Source organism: Numenius arquata, chromosome 2 (assembly GCF_964106895.1).
Source record: "Numenius arquata chromosome 2, bNumArq3.hap1.1, whole genome shotgun sequence".
NCBI lineage: Eukaryota > Metazoa > Chordata > Aves > Charadriiformes > Scolopacidae > Numenius > Numenius arquata.
The window spans coordinates 88638480-88658360 of NC_133577.1; the positions used below are offsets into that span (position 1 = coordinate 88638480).

At 38.0% G+C, this 19881-nt stretch overlaps 1 protein-coding gene across 2 annotated transcripts in view; it reads left to right on the plus strand.

Annotated features, from left to right (window-relative positions):
• LIN7A (lin-7 homolog A, crumbs cell polarity complex component) overlaps window positions 1–19881 on the plus strand; it is a 50282-nt gene that overhangs the window by 10537 nt on the left and 19864 nt on the right. For both annotated transcript variants that reach the window (XM_074168724.1, XM_074168723.1), the window contains exon 2: window positions 9207–9325. In XM_074168724.1, the coding sequence (XP_074024825.1) occupies window positions 9207–9325 (119 nt within the window). The remainder of the gene's footprint in view (window positions 1–9206; window positions 9326–19881) is intronic.

Below are 19881 nucleotides of genomic sequence, written 5' to 3' on the forward strand. Positions count from 1 at the left end.
CATATTTGTAGCCGGCTATCTCATGTCAAAAAAAGAACCAGAATCACGTCTCATCTGTCAGCAGTGAGTGGCTAGCTATAAATCATAGTTATGATCATGAAGAGCAGGTATAAAGTCAAAGCTATATGTAAAGGAAAAAAGGGAATTTTAACTTCCCTTCTCTACAGCTGATGCAAGGGAAAAATCATTACATTCTGTTTTAAGTACTGTATTAGAAAATGCCATAGTTTTCAATGCACTTCTATTCGTTCCATTTGCAGCTTTCTTTTTTAATCTTTTCTCTTAAAGGATAATTTGGTAACTTGTTTTCACACCGATGCTATGTATTGAACATAGCCTTCTATATAAAAGCAGTGAGTGCTGTCAAATGTAAAGGGTTGATGTATCTGTAATTTCTTGGTTTCTCACAGATGGCAAAATCTTCTGGTGAAAATTTTCAAACTCATATTTATGCACCTCCTCATCCTGATGGCTTTAGAAATTGTAATGAAACTAATCATTTGGAAGAATAAAAATTATATCAGTCTTTAAAAATTACTAGGTTTTAAGGTTAATTTTAAACACCCATCTTTGAAAATCCTGAATTGCGTTGTTGCTCTTCAGGCCTCAAATTAAGCCAGTGAAACTCAACATAGTGAAATGATCCTGAATTACTCATTAATTCAGTCTTTACTGTTTTGTGATTTTTTGTTATTCCTTTAAAAAGCAACAATGGAAATGTGACAGTACCAAGCCATTTAGTATCTGATGAACTCTTAATAGTTTTAGGAACTCTCTCTTTCTCTCTCTCTCTCTTTCACTCACAGACACACATACACACACAGAGAAAAGAAAACCTGAAAATTACTGACAAAGATGCTCCTGTGACTTGTATCAGTTATATGAAGGCTTGAAGGAAAAAAAGTGAGGGCTGGCTCTATCTATGCAGAGTAATGAATATGCTAAGAAGATTGACCAAACTAAGGAAAATCCAGTTCTCCCAGTGGGCCTTCATGGTAGTTAAGGCTATGAAAATCCCTAGCTGGGGAGAAGAACAGAAATCACTAGTTAAAACTTAGGAAAGTGGGAAGGGACGGAGATTATTCAGACATTGTAGACATTGTGAGGTTCAGAGAAGACAGAGGAGCATATTTTTTTATTTAAGGGAACCTTTTGAATGTTACATTTGAATGAGCTAAGCAGAGTATTCAGGAGCAGTATGCCTGAACCGGCAGTATTTCAGGCAGAATGTCTGAAACAGCAGAAGTGACTGAAATTGCTCAAGAGAGCTATGAAGGGCTTTTATGTTGTTGAGGATGCTGAGTAGAGGGGTCTTCACGCAGTTCGCTGTCTGTATTTGGATCACAGGTGGCGCTGCTTTCCCTGCAAATAAACTGTGTCCTTTCTATAAGTAATTTTGCAAAATGTCTCAGACCTTTGCTGTCATATTCTGGTGTTCCTTCCAAAGCTGCTGGGAAAACTCGTGGTATATAACACTGCCTTGGGGTGTGCAACTGCTGCGTCACAGGCTCTGTGTCTGAGAAATGGAGTGAAGCAGAGGACTTGGATGCCCATGATGTGCCTGAGAAGCTAGATCCAGACAGAACCTGGGTGCAGCTCAAACATACGGAAACACATAGACCAAAACATAGTTCTATGAGTAGCCAGAGAAAAAGAGCCTGCCCAAGGCAGTGTGGGAATGTACGTAGAAACCCATGGGGATATGCCACTAATGTCACTGGGGGCAGTCATCTCATATGGGGCAAAATGAGACTGAACGAGATATATATGACCGAGATATCATATTTCATGGTTGATTTTTCTCATTCATTAAGAAGAAAAACATCCATAAAATCATTGGTTAATGCATTTTTTAAAGCTTTAACTAGAAAGCACATTGGCCTGCCTGCTAATGACACTATTCTGGTCAAATGTAACTGTTGTGAAGTACGGTGTCTCATGGACCCCATGGAGATAAATTTGGATGAGTCATTCACTAGATATCTGGACAGTAAGAGTGGATTTCAGCATGCTGATGTAGATGTCTGATATGTAGGATGGAGGCATTTACATCTGAGCTAATAATCTAGTCTCTCTTTATAGTCAACAAAGGGAACAGGCACTCCCAGCGTATGATTCATCTCATTTAAAATAGGTCAGATGAATTGTAGCCTCAAAGTGTCTGTTTTTCCTCATTGACTGTAACGGCAGTCTAGGGTGAGTCGCTGAGCTGCCAATGTCTACATCAGAAGTGTGGCGACTTGAAACCCTCACTACAAGATTAATCATGAGAGCTTTGTATGGTTGTGCTTTGTTATATTTATTTGTGCGCTCATAGTAATGTTTAACCACAGGAGTGTAAAGAGACAGTGCAGTAAATCTATAACTGATTATATCTAAAGCTACATATCGTCTAAACTAGAGTATGAAAGTGCTGGTATTATTCTTGTTTTAATTAATTTGCATAAACCTCACAGATATACACTATAAAGTGTTGAATAATATTGCTGTATTCTAACAGCTTAGCTCATTCCTCCTTGCACATCGAGTCTGATTTACCATGGTGAAGTACACCTTTATGCTTACTGATAAGCATGACATTTTGGGCAAGAGAAACATATCAACTTCACTGGGCAAAAAATGGCTGCTCTTTGCCTCGATTTTTCTGAACTCTCCAGATTACATTAAATAAACATATTAAATTAATGGAAGAGCTGTTGTATTTCAGGAGAGCACTGTGCTGATAATAAGGAACCAAAGAGGTGAATGGAAGGAAGCGTAGCAGGCAGTCTGGTATTTGACACCAGAGTAAGAATCCCCATGTTGTACAACACAGCAACTGACAGCAGAGCTCTACTGATACAGAAAACGTTTCAAAAGATACAGGCTGAAAATTTTCCAAATCTGGTGCTTTAACCGTGAAGTCACAGAGATAGTTTGATACAACGTTCTAGGGCTACTGACTATGAATTATGAATGAACTTTGCTAATCACCATGGAATTTTGATTCCCCAACCATTGATTACCTGCTGTCATTTGATAGTGTTTGGAGATTGCTAAATATAATAAAGCATCCCGTGCAAGCTTTGGGAATTATGATAAAAAGTTGACAGAATAACATTAAGAATTCTAGAATGTATTCTCCTGAGCTTAAAGGAATGACTAAACCTGAACAAAAGTAGTGGAGGAATGAAAAACTACTGCAATTATAAGGACCTGTTATGTCATGCAAATTCTTCACCTTCAGCCTGATTAAAGGTCTTCAAGCACAACGGAACAGAGCTTGAAAATTGCCAGGATTATTATTCTGTAATGTCATGGTGAAGCTAGTGAATATTTCAGAGACTTATTGAGTATCCTTGCTGTCAATTTCTAGTGATGTTCTACCTCTTTGAGGTACCAAAGGGTGGTGTTTATGCAGCACGTTTACTTTTGCTAGTAACTGGCATTCTAAGACAGTGAAGGTCTCCAGAATTAACATGATTGAGACAGTAGGAAGAACTCAAGAAGATAAGAAGCCTGTTCTCTACCATCTTGTTAATGAACAAGTGATCACCATATTTTACCTTTGGGAGCAACCCAACGACAGGATTCTAGAGTAGTCACCAGAGTATAGTACCAGAAATACTAGGTTTCTGAGTAATTACTGTTTGAACCCAAACAGCATTGTAGCTGCTATTTAATTGCCTAATAGTCTTTTAAGTCAGAGGATAATATATTTATTTTAAGGACTGCAGACCAATATTTAACTCACTCATAGACTAGCACAGGAGAGGAAGGTTAGACACTGGTAGATATACAACAGTTTTCACATTTTGCGGTATACAGCATGCAAATACATTCTTCTTCAAGAGTCACTCTGGTATTAAATGGGAAGCATTTAACATGCTAAAATAATTTGCTACATTTTTTCTAATAATTTTTAGGCTGTCTGACTAAATTGATACAAACATAAACACTGCACAACTTTCACAGAATGCTGGAGCCTGGGCTACCCAATTTTAACAGTAATGTGAAAGAGCACAAAGTTCAGACCAGCCAGGATTCTTTCTGTGGATTCGTAATTTGCTTTTGAGTTGTAAAAGCTAAACTGCAAAGTACTGGAAATAGCATTTGCTTTTCAAAACGTCCAGCAAATTAAAAAGGTCAACCTGCATTGTTCATTGGTAGCTGTTTGAACAAAAATCAGCAAGTGAAAACAATATATAACAGAACAAAGTGATAACTAAGCAGGATGACCTGTTTTTTTTTCAACTGCACTATGCTATATGGCCATTTATACGATTCAACTTCATTTAGTATGGCATGGGAATGTTCCACTTCTATTACAATATGGTATCTTGCTAGTTCTATGTCCTAGTGATTCCTCTCTTAGGGTTTATATAGTAACCTCCTGCTTGTGTCCTACTAGCAATGCAGATGAAACTTCATTCAAATGAAAATACAGAAAGAACACTTGAAATGAGATTTTTTTCTGAGAGTCATGCTTTTCTTCTGATGAGTGCACTTGATAAAATGCGTTCCACCTACCCACACCCCCTGCCTTCTCTGTGTTTCACTGATAACGTGACCCACCACACTGAAACAGTATTATTTCCTGAAAGGCTGTAGGCAAGCATGATGATGAGAAGACAAAAAGGAAAGCGAATGTTAAACAGAATGGGAGAAAAAAGAATTGTGCATATGTATGAGGAAATAAAAAAAAATGGTAAAAAAAAAAAAGGATGTGGTTAGAGATGGATATAATAAGGGGAGAAATAAGTGCATATTCCTTTTATAGTGTGTGCATCATAGAATACATACCCACATCGTTACTCAAATTTCCCACCAATTTCTGTGGGATATGAATGTGGGAAATAAGGATAGATTTCAATGATATTAGCATGAGTTTAACATTGGTATAATGGAGTTCGTATTTTGGAAAATGTTTGAGACTAGGCAAAACAATTCTTCTCAGAAGTTGTGTTTAAAAAATATCTTTGCTTAAAGGAAGGGCAAATCAGAAACAAAAAGCAAGAGTATTTTATTTACATAGAACTTAACTGCTTTTAACATAATTCCAGAATTATTTTTTTTAACATATATCTGTATAAAGACACACACACTCTTTTCATTAATTTGCATATTCCATAAGTATGTAAGAAAATGGTATTTAAGAACAAATCCTTGGTGATAACGTTTACAAGCAAAGCTAGTTATATTTGCAATTGAAGGAGGATAGGGGACAAGAAAATATCCCAGCAGAAGAATACCAGTCCCTCTCAAACATATAACAGTACACTAATTGACTTCAACAGGGGTGGATTCCCTGGTGTATGGTTCTTTTACAACATAAGCTCAAAATCTTTCTCATTGCTAGTCTTACCACTTCTTTGAGCAAGCACTTAACTTTAGTTTTGGATGTAACTCACCTTGGGTGAACTATCCGCAAAAAGCCTATGCATCACTTAAGTTCTTGTGCACTGACAAGTTTCACTTTTTAACCTGTCCTAAGCAATTGTTCGTTAAGGTCTCCCCTTCAGAGTTATTAATGGAAGGAAATACGACCTATTTCATGAAGTCATATTTTATACGGTCATGTTTATACATTTGTAGTCTGCTCAAAGTCTTCTGTTTTGTACCAACTGTTATATTTTGCTCCTGACAAAGCATCAGTTGGTAACAAAACAGCTTTGGCCCTGAACACATGCCTCATTTTTATTCTGTAATTTTATCCCATGAAGCTCTTATTATTCTGTATTCTCTACCATGAGCAATATCCTGCAAGTCATTGCCAAATTGAGCAAACTATGGGCTTAATTGTGACAAGATAAAGAAGACTGTTTATTGTTAACAAGTGTGATAGGTGAATAATAAATCACAGGAAGAACTTGGGTAGCAGCATTCATGTATTTGAGCATGTTGGATGAATTTGGAAGTGTGGAAAATCAGAGTGCTCTTGGGATACTTTTTGGGATACTCTGACTTTTCTTTACCCCAAACCACTGCTTAATCACAAAGGAATCTAGTATTGGCAAATGACAGCTTGGTGCCCAGTTTTCCATATGAGTGTATGTACTGAGCACCCATTAATTTCATGCCAGAGTTCTGAACTGGTATATGGATTTATCATTTGTATTGTAATACTTCTCATTTTAGAAGTGATTAATTACCATCTAGAGTGTGGTCTGTGCCCTAGGGAAATGTTTAGACGTGAACTTAACTCTTTGAGATTGATCAATGCACCTAAATCTATTTATGTTTACTTCTGGATCAGAACAGATTTCTCAATCAGTAAAAATCTTTCATTGAATATTTTTCTGTTCAAGACCATAGCAAATGTGGAAAGATTTACAGAGTCTTCAAGTGTGGAGATGAAACAACTGTAAAATAGTAACCAGTCTGTCATCTGTGGCACTGGCCTTCTACAAGTACAGTTGGTGATGGGGAAAGACAGTTCTAAACTTACCTGAACTGGCACTGGAAAAGACCGTGGGTTGATTTATAATATCTGAATAGCTATTACATATCATGTGTATTTCAGAGGCCTTATCTGATCTATTATTGTAGGCTGTTGAAGCTTCTTCAGAATAAATCATCTAACTGCTTTGTTCTGTTTGACATACCAGTTTGCACCAACTGGTACTAATAACTGGGGAGTGTGAGTTTAGTATTTATCTAACTACAAGTAAAAGAAGAATTCCAAAGTAAATGATTCAATAGTTTTGTTGGAAAAGAATTGTTGCCTTATTATTACTAAAAACATTAAAAGTCATATTTGTCTGTTGCATCATATTTTATTTAATGCATTGCCATTCTTTTGCATTCCATTGAAATGGTGCTTGCTAAAGAGTCTACTTACCTCTTCTTAAATCTTAAAACCATCCTCTCTGATGTATTAGCTGCCATCGGTCATATTCTTCTTTCTAGAATCTCATTTTTTCTTGGTTTCCATGGCCTTGTTATTCCCCAGGTCTCCTCTTAGCTTTCTTATCATCACTTCAATAAGTGCTTTAGAGGGATCTTTCTTGGTGCACCTCCACATCATCTCTTCCCTTTTTATTTGCGAATACAGCTCCCAACTGCTCTCTTTATACATGCAGCTCACAAACCTGCTCCATTAATCCAAACCTTCTCTTTCCCATCACACCAAGGTCTCTGTCTCTCAATAATCCCTTTTGAATGATAGTCTCTACCAGCAGATAGTGTGGAGAGGAGAAACGGGCAAATCAGCAAAGCAAAAGAGGTGGTGCTGAGGACCTCACGCCCACATTGAGTGCATTGTGCGGAGAGATTATTTCAGACGTGCTGTGATCTGGTAACATGGACTGGATGCCCACTAGCAGTTGAAGCACTGCTTGGAGCAAAAGCACAAGTGCAGTCTTTGAACACAGGGTTAGGGTTAGTTTAATCTGAAAGTTCATGAGCTCTAAGACTGCTCTACGGTGCAAACTACAGCCCAATAAGTGGAAATATCCTTCTAAAAGAAACACTGCATGCTTTCTGCCATGCTTCCTCTCATACTTAGAGCTGTCTTTTGACAGATGCCTATAAAAAAGCTTGAGAATTGTTTGGGTGTTAATCTCCTATGGCACAATCTACCATACTGACCAGTTGCCTGCCTCTTTTAATTAGACACTGATGCTGCTGGATAATTTTCTTATAAATGCAAATATATTATTATGATTTTATTCCCATTGCAGCTTATCTACTGTCATCTCTTTTCTGTTTCCAGAAAACTTCTCATGTCTTTGTTATATAAGACATCTGGTCAGTATAGCTTAGCCAAGGATTGTAAGAACTGTTTCAATTAGCATAATCTCCCAGTCACAAACAGTACGATCTTTGTCATCGAAAAGGAGAATTATATAAGGTTGCTTCTAGCCATTGTGGTCATTTTGGAGTTGTGTGGTTGGGAGAGGGTGTTTGTTTCTCTTTAGCGCAGTGAAAGCGTAGAATTAAAATGCCTCATTATCATTTAGTACTATGCATTTATGTCATCACTAGGATACAAACTTATTTTTAGTAGCATGGTGTAGCTGGCCAGCAGAGGCTCTGGTAGCTATGCAAGAGATGCTAGAAGATGGGAGAATGACCACACAGTCAAGACAACAGCATTGCCAGGTTCAACTTTATGAGTGAATTTACAGGAAGAGCTGAAAGATAACATTAAATGACATATTGGAGAAGGCCGTCTATTAAGCTGTAACATCCTGAAGACTGTCAGGGAGGTATATCACTTACACACTCACACTCACACTTATTTCACTCCTGTGTGAGTCAGTGATGCCTGACTAGGTTAGCTTCCATGAGACCAGCCACTGTTTTCTTGTGCCTCTGTGTCTCCAGCCATAAAGGATCATTGGGCATCTCATAAGTTGGGATTTTTTTTAAATATGTATCTTAGTAGTAACTGTGTAAATTAGGAACTAGTTGTTAAAAAGGAAAAATACTGTGAGAGTGAGAGTACGGACTATGTTCGACTGGACCAGATTCGCACTCACCACTAAAAATGGCTAGTTACTTAAGCCCTTTGGACTGCTCTTCAGAGACGCTTTAATCTTTCCCTTGACAATACACAGGTGCTTGAGGAGAATTCAGGCCACCAAAAATATTATTCCATGTATTTCTGTGGGTCATACAGGTTTTGTGGGGCAGATCGGGTCTTTGGAGACCTAGACAAGAGCCTTACTCATTTACTCTTCTCTAGTAGACTTCCCATTCTTCCCTAGCAGACTTTACTTGTCTCTAGAAGACTTTCTTCATAAGTTGTTGAGATCGAGATTTAGATTTATGAGAAGAAAAGTTCAAATATTTTTCTTAGGTGTTGTGATCCTGAGGGTGCTTACATAAGGACTCAGCTTCATTCTTTCAGACTTTCTGAAAGTAGGCCCCATACTCTTCTTGTGCTATTTTGTCTTATGCAGAAAGTAAGAAATATTTTAGGTCTGCTAATATGCGTTAGCCGCTTTGAATTGGTATCTTTGTTCCAAAGAATATTTACAACTAAGACTGAACTTCTCTGTGTGTCTGTTGTATGTGTACATGCGCGGTTTGTCCATACTTTGGGATTTGGATCTCTGAACAGCAGTGTTGTTGCCTAGCTGAGGCTGGTATAACACGAGGTTAATACAGTATGTGTTGATAAAGCTGATTTTAAATTTAAAGTGACCATCAGTGTGCCCCTTTTAGTCACCTATTAGTCACTGTTTATACTGATCTGTATTCCTTTTTTTTTCCCCACTCAGATGTTGCAAGAGCAATTGAGTTACTGGAGAAACTGCAAGAATCTGGAGAGGTACCAGTACACAAACTACAGTCCCTAAAGAAGGTGCTGCAGAGTGAGTTTTGTACAGCTATAAGAGAGGTATGAGTTGAGCTTTTTAGTTATTTCTCAGAATTTAGTTATTTCTCAGAATAACATCCCTCTCCTAAAAAGAAAAGTATATTTGCCTTTCAGTGCCGCAGAAGCAGGAGTTACCTTGTGTAAAGGATGATGGATGTGAGATGTGTCTGTAGCTGCCTGCTACCGTGCAGAATGCTGAAGTTACTGAAAAGCAGACACAGAACAGTTGCGTCAGCAAGGCATCAAGCCTGAGGCAATTAGCCTAGCTAAGGAGAAAGGGTGATTAATTAGTGCTTTAGTATTCTGCTCATGCTGTTTCAGGGTCTGTGCTAACCTGTACGGCACTGTGCTGGGATATGGGGACATGCCAAGTTGGGTCAGTGCAAGCTTAAATGCCTCTCCTTTGAGCTCAGGTGTGTGGTAGGGATGCGCTGATAAAATCAGATTGCAGTGAGAGACAAATGGTGCAAGCACTGAAGTTAACTGAAGCTGACGGGAATCTTGCCATTGAAGTCAGTGGTCAGGTCCCAGTGGGCCTTGCTCCACATGTCAGAAATCCTTGTCAGATTGCTAAGAACTGTGATCGTTACCCTGCCAGCCATGGTCAGGGCCCTCCTAAGCTCTGCCCAAGAGTAGATAAATGATGATTGTTTTCTTGTAGTCAAGCTAGAGAATAAGCATCCCCCTTCCTACATGCATACAAGCAGCATCTTTAAAGTAGCTAAATTACAAATGCTTCTGTTAGAAGTTTCTTAGACACAAACTACAAATTAATACAACGTTGTGTCAGACTTCTTACCTACTAAACTGAGCACTGTTAGCCTTCCATACAGAAGCAGCTCTAAATGCCCTAATGAAGGCAGCATCTTTTCAGTAGAAAATCTGTAAGAACTTTTGTTTCAGTTTGTCTATCTGCTGCCTGGAACTAATCCTCCCTCGCTGAAATCAATGGGGAATCTAATGTTCTCTCGATGGTAGCAGGATTGAGCTCCTGATAACTAGGCAACAGCAGCACATCGATTGAGTGAACTGCTGGGTGGCTAGAAGGAAGAAAGAGAGGAACAGACATTAGTTTAATAAGCAAAATGCAACACACTCTTTATTTTATGGAATATATTCTTCAATGTGAGAAAAAGACAGAGGCTTCCACTTAATTAAACAGCAGTCTTCAAGGCTTTTTAAAAGGAATAGTGTTCCATGACAATAAATAATGGCACTATGTACCCTGAAAAGCTGATATTCTGACTAGTCCTTTCATTTAATCAATTAAATGCTTCTTTAATTGACTACAGTTGTAGGTTTGGTGGATGTATTTTCTTCAGATAGCAGAGCCTGGCACTCGAATTGTTAAAGGCAACTTTCAATCTTTGCAACATCTTCAGTGAAATCTTACCAAATTTATACTCATCTCTGGAAAACAGTCTTAGCAGAAGCAAACAAAAAGCTTGTTGGAACAGGTACAGAGTCTAGGAAAATGGCTCAGACGAATGCACTCTCAGTTCAGAGAACTGAAAGTAGATTTTGACAAAATCATCTCAGTGGCACAAAAGGTCTTTATAGTGTTGCATAAAGACAACCTGCACGTGACAGACTATCTAATCACTGTTAGGTTCTTACAATCAAATAATAGTCACTCTAAGAAGCCTAGAGCTAGTTGTTACACAAGAATTGAGTGATGATGAATGAACAGTTAGATGAGTTCTACCAACTTCATAAACAAAAACATTTATTTCTTTTTACATATTTAATATGTAATATATAATAAAACCTATCTGTCACGATCAGAGAACAAAATTTCTACATACAAAAAAATTACTAACGCCATTCATCACTATGTATGTAAATCTTTTCTTAGAAGAAATCTTCGAATATAAAAGGCCCAGTAACAAATCTGTTCATTTAGGGAGAGTGGGAGAATTGACATATACACATTGCTAGTACTTAAGGTTGTTCAACATGTGGCTCCTCTTTTCAGTTACTTACATTAAGCCCTTGGCAAATGTTTAGACTGCAACTCTTTTTTTCCACCAGTTGAAGAGTTGTTGGAAAATTGCAGAAAATAATTTCTTCTGTTTTTTTTTTTTTTTTAAAAAAAACAAACTAATAAGAAAAGCATGGGATATTTTTGGCCATGTTACATTGTTAGGCATCTCCAAGCACTGCAGCAAGGGCTTGGAGGATATTTGACCTGCCGTTAATCAGGGATGCCCTTCTTGCATGTCCTTCATGTGCTCTGGATTTTATGAGAGACTGCTAGCTACTTTATTGACCAGCATAGTATTTTCTGAGTTTTTTTGAGCTTGGGATAGCTGAGGCTAGACAGAAATCTCCCTGCTAGTGCTCCCTCCCATTGTTTATCTTCTCTTATCCTGAGTGCAAAACATGAGAGTTTGGCAGCTAGCTTTTAATTCCCCCTATTAGCACCTACATAGATGAGAGAATGAGATGGTGTGTTCATTGTATAATGCAAGATCTGAGCCTAACTTGCATCATAAAATCTAGTAAAAGGGTTAAGGCTGATTCTTGTAGTCCTATAAACTCCATAATGGAGGAGCTTTGGAAAATAAACATTTTCTTTTCCAGTCTAAGAATTTATGGACACTTAACTGTCCAGTGGGTTTGATTGTTAAAGTATGTCCCAGAGAAACTCAGTATTGGGCTGAATGCAGTTTAAATGATCAAAGACAAGATATAATCAAAACAGTATTGATTCAATGTGACAAGTCCTTTCCATAAGTAGGAATTCTTTAACTACAGAAGCAGGAGATAGCTTTTATCAATTAGCCTTTTAAAGTATGAGGCATTTTATTAGATGACATACATTCTGATCTAAAGTGTAGGAATCAGTTAAAGGGCTGTAATGAATTGTATTTATAGGAACTTATTTAGCAAATCAACTCGCCAGTTCAAATCCCCACACTAATATCTCATAGAAATAAAATCTTTTTGAAGTGACTGAGTGAATGAAATTTAAATAGAAGTACTTTGGCATCTTTCTAGGATGCTGTGTCAGGAAATGGTGATTAATGGTTCTCACTTAGCTAAATATAAGTACCACCAACTGAAATACTCTGTCTGGCACTAGACAAGAATATGTATTAGCTCTGGAAATAATGGAAATAATTTAAGTATGTAATGGCCTCGGTATTTCCTTTTCACGTGAAGACCCTCGAACCAGAAAACAAGTTAACTGAAGTCTGGTGACTTTAAAATTGAATTTGGAAAAAAAATTTAATTGCATTTTAAAATGACATGTTTCAAAAGCTCCCTAGCTACATGAAGATTAATTAGCCTTCTATAGCCTTGTCACCTAGCAAAAGATGCATAAATCTTGTCCATTATACCATTAAGTCCTTTACCCTTCCATGTGTTTTTGCTGTGTATTCAAAGCTGTTGGCTATGTTATAGTCTTCTGATTCCCAGGGGGTTACTGGAATAGAGGAAGGGCAAGGCTACAAAACTGAATGCGTAATTGAACTACTGAGAAGGTGGAACATAAAACTAGGCAACCTGAATTGATAAAGTTACTTTAATTGCTGTAAGTCAGTAAAAAGGAAGTTATGAGAACCGTAACATAAGGTGAACTTCTGGTTTGGCAAGAAACCTTAAAGATCTGTAGGCACAGGAGATAGAATAAACCGTTGAGCAAAACACACTAAATCATCAACAAGAAAATGTGGCATACTGTTGTGGTTTAACCCCAGCCAGCAACTAGGACCACATAGCCACTCACTCACTCCTGCTACTTTGGATAAGGGAGAGAATTGGAAGAGTAAAAGTAAGAAAAAACTTGTGAGTTGAGATGAAGACAGTTTAATAGGTGGAGCAAAAGCCAAGTGCGCGAGCAAAATCCAAGTGCGCAAGCAAAACAAAGCAAGGAATTCATTCACTACTTCCCACCAGCAGGCAGGTGTTCAGCCATCTCCAGGAAAGCAGGGCTCCATCACGCTTAACAGTTACTTGAGAAAACAAATGCCATAACTCCAAATGTCCCCATTTCCTTCTTCCTGCCCCAGCATGACATCATACGGCATGGAATATCCCTTTGGTCAGTTGCGTTCAGCTGTCCTGGCTGTGTCCCCTCCCAACTTTTTGTGCACCCCAAGCCTGCTTGCTGGCAGGATGGTGTGAAGAGCAGAAAAGGCCTTGACTGCCCAGCCACAACCAAAAACGTCAGTATACTACCAACACTGTTCTCATCCCAAATCCAAAACATAGCTATACCAGCTGCTAGCAGAAAGTCAACCCCATACCAGCCAAAACCATGACACGTACCTTAGCATATTATGGGAATTTCATTTACTGTTAATATCTGGTGATCGGTACTGAAATACCGGGAGAGTACCGATACAGCTTGATAAACCCATGCATCTGCTTATGAACAAAAGTTTTCTTTCAGGTTGATTCTCAAGTTTCTATTGCTGTATGTTAAATAGTGGTGTAAAATTCAGGTGTATCTCGCTTTCCTCCTAGCCTTCCTTCGCTACTCCATTTTCTATTTCAAGATTAAATCAAATGTTTTTCTGTGTGGATATTATTTAAGAGAAAATCTGACTCATAAATACGTATGGTGAAACATTTATCAATACCAAAAGTAATCACATCAGAAAGACACACAAAAATAAACATTATTACATTCTGTTATCTTATGACTCCCACCGAAATATCAGGTCATCACCGAAGAGCACTTTTTCAGGACCGGGTCACTGACAATTGTTTCTTAAAAGGAGGAGCAGTCAACGCAAAATACTCTACTGTTACATGTTTTGTATGAAATTAGTCTGTGGAACAGCATGTTTTCTTTGAAGATAATTCAGTTTCTACTTCAGTAGTTTAAAACTTTTAAATTACTATAAAATTATCTTGGGGACAGAGCATCCTGGACATTTAAAGACCACTAGTGTCTTACAGACAAAAAAAATGCAGTGACAGAACACCGACCCATTTCTGGTAAGGTCTGCATGCCCCCCAGTTGCTTTAGAGATACATTTGATTATGATCTATAATATTTAAAACATCATTGCACTATATGCTATGTAGGATAGTTCAACAAGCCTAGTCAGTGTATTGGAATTATTTCCTTTAATTAATAATTTTCATTTTCATGCCTTAGCAATCTGAACGCCTGGAATCCCAGTATTGCTGATATGCAGTGTGTTATTATCTGGTCATTTCTTCAAGCTGCCTACCTGTGCTTTTCGTTATTAACCCTGGTATATGTCTTTGCAAATATTAGGGAACCAGAAGAAGGCTGCTGGGTGGTGGAAGTTGATTCTGGTGGTACTTTGCTCATTACGTTAGCTGTGATGCAGTGTGTGACAGCAGGAGGCTGGCTGGAACCCTTAGTTGTTCACTTCAGTTATCCCAGTACAGTGGTGTACTCTGTTTTAAAGAGCTGTACTAAATATAATGGGTCTGGGTATTACCTGGACTCAGGCAAAAACTTCTGATGAATTCTTTTATTAAAATTATTCATTTGTGATGTTAATATAGGAGTTATTTAAAGTCCTGGTTTTGTTGTGTTTCAAGAATCACAAGATTTGTTTGATCACTTTGCAATACAATTCTGTTCCTCCACCTCCCAGACCAAGCCTCTGAAAGCAGAGTTTCATTGTTTTCTGCCTGATGAATCCCATTCCCGGTAAAAATAGAGGTTCATCGGGCCAAACCTTCTTGGTTGGCATTGAGGGCAGCCCCAAAGTTCAAATCCTGCCCTGAGTTGCTCCTTCTTTTCACTAGGAGCTGAGTATTTGTTACAGGAGGAGAAATACAATTCCAGTCTCTCATCTCTATAGGGCAAGCCCAGATTTTGAAGTCTTTAAATTAGAAGATGCAACTTTGAGGGAGAAAAAATAAATATATGTATCAAGAAGACTTACCGCTATAATTCACAGCACAGAACTGTGATTAAGGCTCCATAGGAAGCCTGACATCTCAGGTCCCCTACTGTCACATTTACCCACGCAAACGGAGGTGTTGGTCGGGATTAAGCAAAAGCAGTATGTTGGACTTACTAATAAGGCAATTAGTAAACAAAAGGGCAATAGGAAAATTTATATGAGTGAAGCAAGCAAGATTTGTCAGCTCAGATTTGTAGCTCAGGTCATAAAAGCAGTATGGTTATATTAGCATGATGGCCCATAGACCGACTGGGAAACAAAGTTCTCCTTAGGCTAATCTGATACCTTGTTATACCTTGTTCTGGTATTCCAGATATCTTATTCAGAATTACTTCACCATTCTTCAGCTGCATTTCATGCAGCAGCAAATACAGAGTTGTGCAAATTGACCAAATTCATTCAGATTTTCACATGCTAATGTATGGATTGATTTGTACCTTCTCATTACATTTTGTATTTCTGGATGCTAATTGTAAAGTTTCAGCATTTTATCTTTTTTTTACTTATTGGGGTGGATTATAATGTCAGTTGAACCAGTACAGCTTACCTCAGTTCTGAGGCTGTGTAGCATTCGCAAGAATCTTCTTCTGTACCTTTCCATCCCTTTTCCATTACCAGCATCCCAGCAATGAAATGCCACGTAACATAGTGATAAAAATTTCCACTAAATAAGTACCTCAATCACTGCTTGGAAATGGCATTACTTAACTTCATTCAACGGTAACAGTATGGCAAAGTAGTAATGTTTTCATGTTTTACAGAGTTTTGCTTTCACTCTCCTGGTTACAAATGCTGTATCTATAATGGTGAGTTGAGAGAAGGATTTGTAATGTTTGTAAATTAGGGCAGAAAAAAATCAAATTTCAAAAGATGGGCTGCCTGCTTTTTGTCTTGCCACCATGCTGTATTAGGCATTTAGAAAGTTCAGCAAAAAGCTTAAGTTGGCAGTAAACAGAGAATATTGTTTTTAAATTACGCTACTGTGTTCAAATATGTGCTATTTTTTAGAGTGAATGTAACCAGAAATTACGTGAATTTTGAAAAACAACTAAGTTGCATTTACCACTTTACCGTAAATGATGGAATCCTTACTCTGTTGCTGGCAAGCCCTGGATGACATGAATGAGAACTTTTGGAATGATTACCTTGTCACTCAGCAGATGGCCTTCATTAATGGCAATTATATGAATTTACCAAGCTGCCCAAGCATTATCTGAGAGAAGGCATTATTAAGCTTCTGTGCAATTACTAAGTCCCTACAACTTCCATGACTTCACTGCAGGAGATTTAAAACAGCTGCTGTTGTCACTTTTTTTTAGCTGCCTAGAGCTAAATACATTGATTTCACAGATGCAATACCCCAGAATCTGGGGCCAGAACATAACTCTGGTCTTTAATCAGTGCTTTCTCCCATTGGTTTTGATTAAAGATCAATTTTCAGAGTCAGCTGATGGCTGTGTATCTACTCACATTTGTTCTCTGCTTGCATAGTAGTGCCTTTCACAAAAAATAGATATTTTAGTGCTGCAAGGGTACTGCAATGTATAGAATCAAAGCAGTGATCTATCTTGTTCATATCACAGTTTATGTTTTGCTGTACCATATTTACTAAAACTCTCTGGTGAGTGGTGCTCAGGTGATGTTCTTAGGTCTGCACAGGGCTGCAGTTGTGTCTGCTGCAGAAGGTTTCTCCAGTGCAGCATGAGTGGTGCATGTCAGCACCTCTTTTGTTTTCCTCACATTATCATTTTAGTTTATTGTTGCAGAATCATATTTGATTACATAAAACTCGTAAGAATAAACAGAATAGCCTCTGCTGCAGTTCATCTCAAGCCTGCTCCTTCGTCTTGAGTAAAATCAGCAGCAAAGTGAACTACCAAGGAATATTTATGCTGACAGGTTTTTGGAAGCCACTGCACCACTGTTTCTACCTTGATGGAGCCTCAGTATCCCCCTGCTTCTGCTTAACTGATGTCACTGATGAGAATTCTGAAAAATGCTGCTCAAACTCCATTTTTGAACTGTGCCTTCAGAAAAGAAAAGAAGTTGTAAAACTGTTTTAAAACTGTTTTAAAACTTTTAGTTTTATTTTTTTATTTTTTGTTGGTATTTAAAACAAGAAACAGCAGTTTCCTTCCTTCTCTCTGCCTTCTTAGCTCAATAGGGACACCTGAGATGAACCTGCGTGATGGGCTTGGGTTATGTCATGTTTCATCCAGGTGCTGATTTTGGCAAGGTTTTGCCAAATCTGTTGAAGTTTGGAATATGGCTTATGCATACAGCAGCCCAAATGCAGACTTATTGATAAAGGGAAGGAAATTAGTGTTTATTAATGCTTGGCGTATTTTTGAACTTGAAAGTAACTGGCAGTAAGGTCTAAGAGGGAGAGTTTTAAATTATAAGCTATGATTTCCAAGTGGTCTTATGGGAATTAACTAATTACACATGTTGCGATTTCTTTTGATCCCTGTATATTGCAGCAGAAGCAGCGAAAGAGACTTCTAGGACAGTATTTTGCTGAAGTTTAGTGATTGCAAAGCATATGACTTCTGAGACACCTATAACACTGTCTTCAAAGGCAGTTGTCATTGAGTTAGAGAGGGGTATAGAACAGTGTGTAAGGGACATGAAATAAACTAAATGACCCAACCATATTTTTATTGTTCCTCATATAAGTAATTTTTATTGGCAAATAAAAGTCTATTTTTGGTTATTCTTAAGAGGGTGCCAGGCAACTTCCTATTGACTTTACAGTGTCAGAGTGATGTTTCCAGACAGAATCGACATTGGAGGGAAGAAGAGGGGGCACACAGAGGTCTTGTGTGTCCTAACAACAAACACCAGGAGTGTTTCAACTGACTCATCCAATATGTGCAGGGGATGTGACAGCATGCATTTCCTGGTACATCTGCTATGTTCTTCTGCTCGCGCAGAAGGGAGGAAAGATATTCTGGCCTCAGTGTGTAACCCCTGTTGGGTTGTTTCTTGGACAGACACAGCCTCATATGGCAAGAACTCAGGGACCAAAACTTGGTTCAGATTTTAGACAGCAACACAGATACTGTCAGAGCAGAGTGAGCACCACTCTTTTCCATACAAAAAATGAAAAAATGCCGGAGCACGTAATATCTTGGCATTTTAACTGGAGCCTCCATGAAATGTTCCACCCTAAATTAAAATATTATACCCTTACAGTGATTATACTTCATCTATTTTTAACAATATTTCAGGCCTGTGCTGGTTTTTTTCCTACTGCCTAAGGACAGCTTAATAATGCATTAAGATTCGTATTGTTTTTTTCACTTTGGTAAAACTGACCTAGTTTCCTCCATAAACCTCACCCCCCAAAGAAGGAAACTTAAATAAAATATCCTCTGTGAAAATTTAAAAGGCAACATTCATAATATTTCTTCCACACGTTCTGAAATTAAAACTGTCTTACCTCCTCAGGTTGTCAAACACGACTTGAGTTTCATTTACAGGCTTGAACTCTTTAATGGGTTAACATCTCTACTGCATGTGGCAACATCCGTGCAGTGTTACTTCATGGAAAGGGATTATTATGATAATTGTGAAAATGGTACAGATGTTTGGTTTTGAAAATAGACACTAACAGTTTTCCCGATGCAAACATGTAACTGCTCACAGGCTAATGAGAGCTTATCATGTAAAAATATTCAGAATCCCAGCAACCTTGAGTGACCACAATCTGTCAGATATAAATAACTCATTAATACAGACTAGTTGTCACAAAGCAGCTTTTTCTACCACTTGTCCAAATTCAGTAGCTTCAGGAAATAACTTATATAATAAAGCCTTTTTGGTTCTTCCAGTGAGCCCTGTAATATATCACATGCCTTCCCCTCAAAGGTACTTCTCAACCATTTCAATTTCACCATACTCAACGGTCATCCATCGACTTGTCCTTTTGACGTTGACAAAAGAAGACCTTTTGTCAGCTTGCTCTCAGAGACAAAATGAAGACGATGTACAGTATACACTGTGAACATGGGTGTGAGATTGTCTAATTCTGCTTCTGTCAGGATTAATAAAACCCATAACAAAATGAGCCTTTGTGATTCATTTGCTCAAACGTCATCATTTAAGAAAAATCTAAGTTTATCATAACCTTGAAGTTACAGTGTGTGTAGGTGGCATCCATGGTGTTCTTCCATAGCCAGTGGCTTTCTGAGGTTGTCAATGTCCTCCCTCCACAAGGACTGCGATTTAGAAAGACAGTCTTGCCAAGTTCTCTTCAGTCATCCAGAATACTCCCGTCCGCATTTTTTTTAATTAACTACCAAAGATAAAAGTAGCTATTAACACAATGAAAGAACAATGCTAATTTTTATCTTTGAGTCAGCTTAAGTAGAAAAGACAATCAGCCTGCTTTCAGCTTCCCCATGGAACTACTGTCTTCTGGACTATGGTGTATATGTTTTTATGATGTAGCCATGCTTTCCTGAGCACAGTTATCACATGAGATAATTTTAAAAAGCAGAACACAAGCACAAAGCCTGAAATTCCACTTGATATTCAAGAGATACAAAACTAAAGATAAACACACCATCACTAGAGATTTTACATATTCATTGAGCTATTATGGGTTTATGGCTGAATGGAAGCACTCCATTACATTGGTTTTGGGTTTGAGAAAGGTTACAGATGTAGAAATTC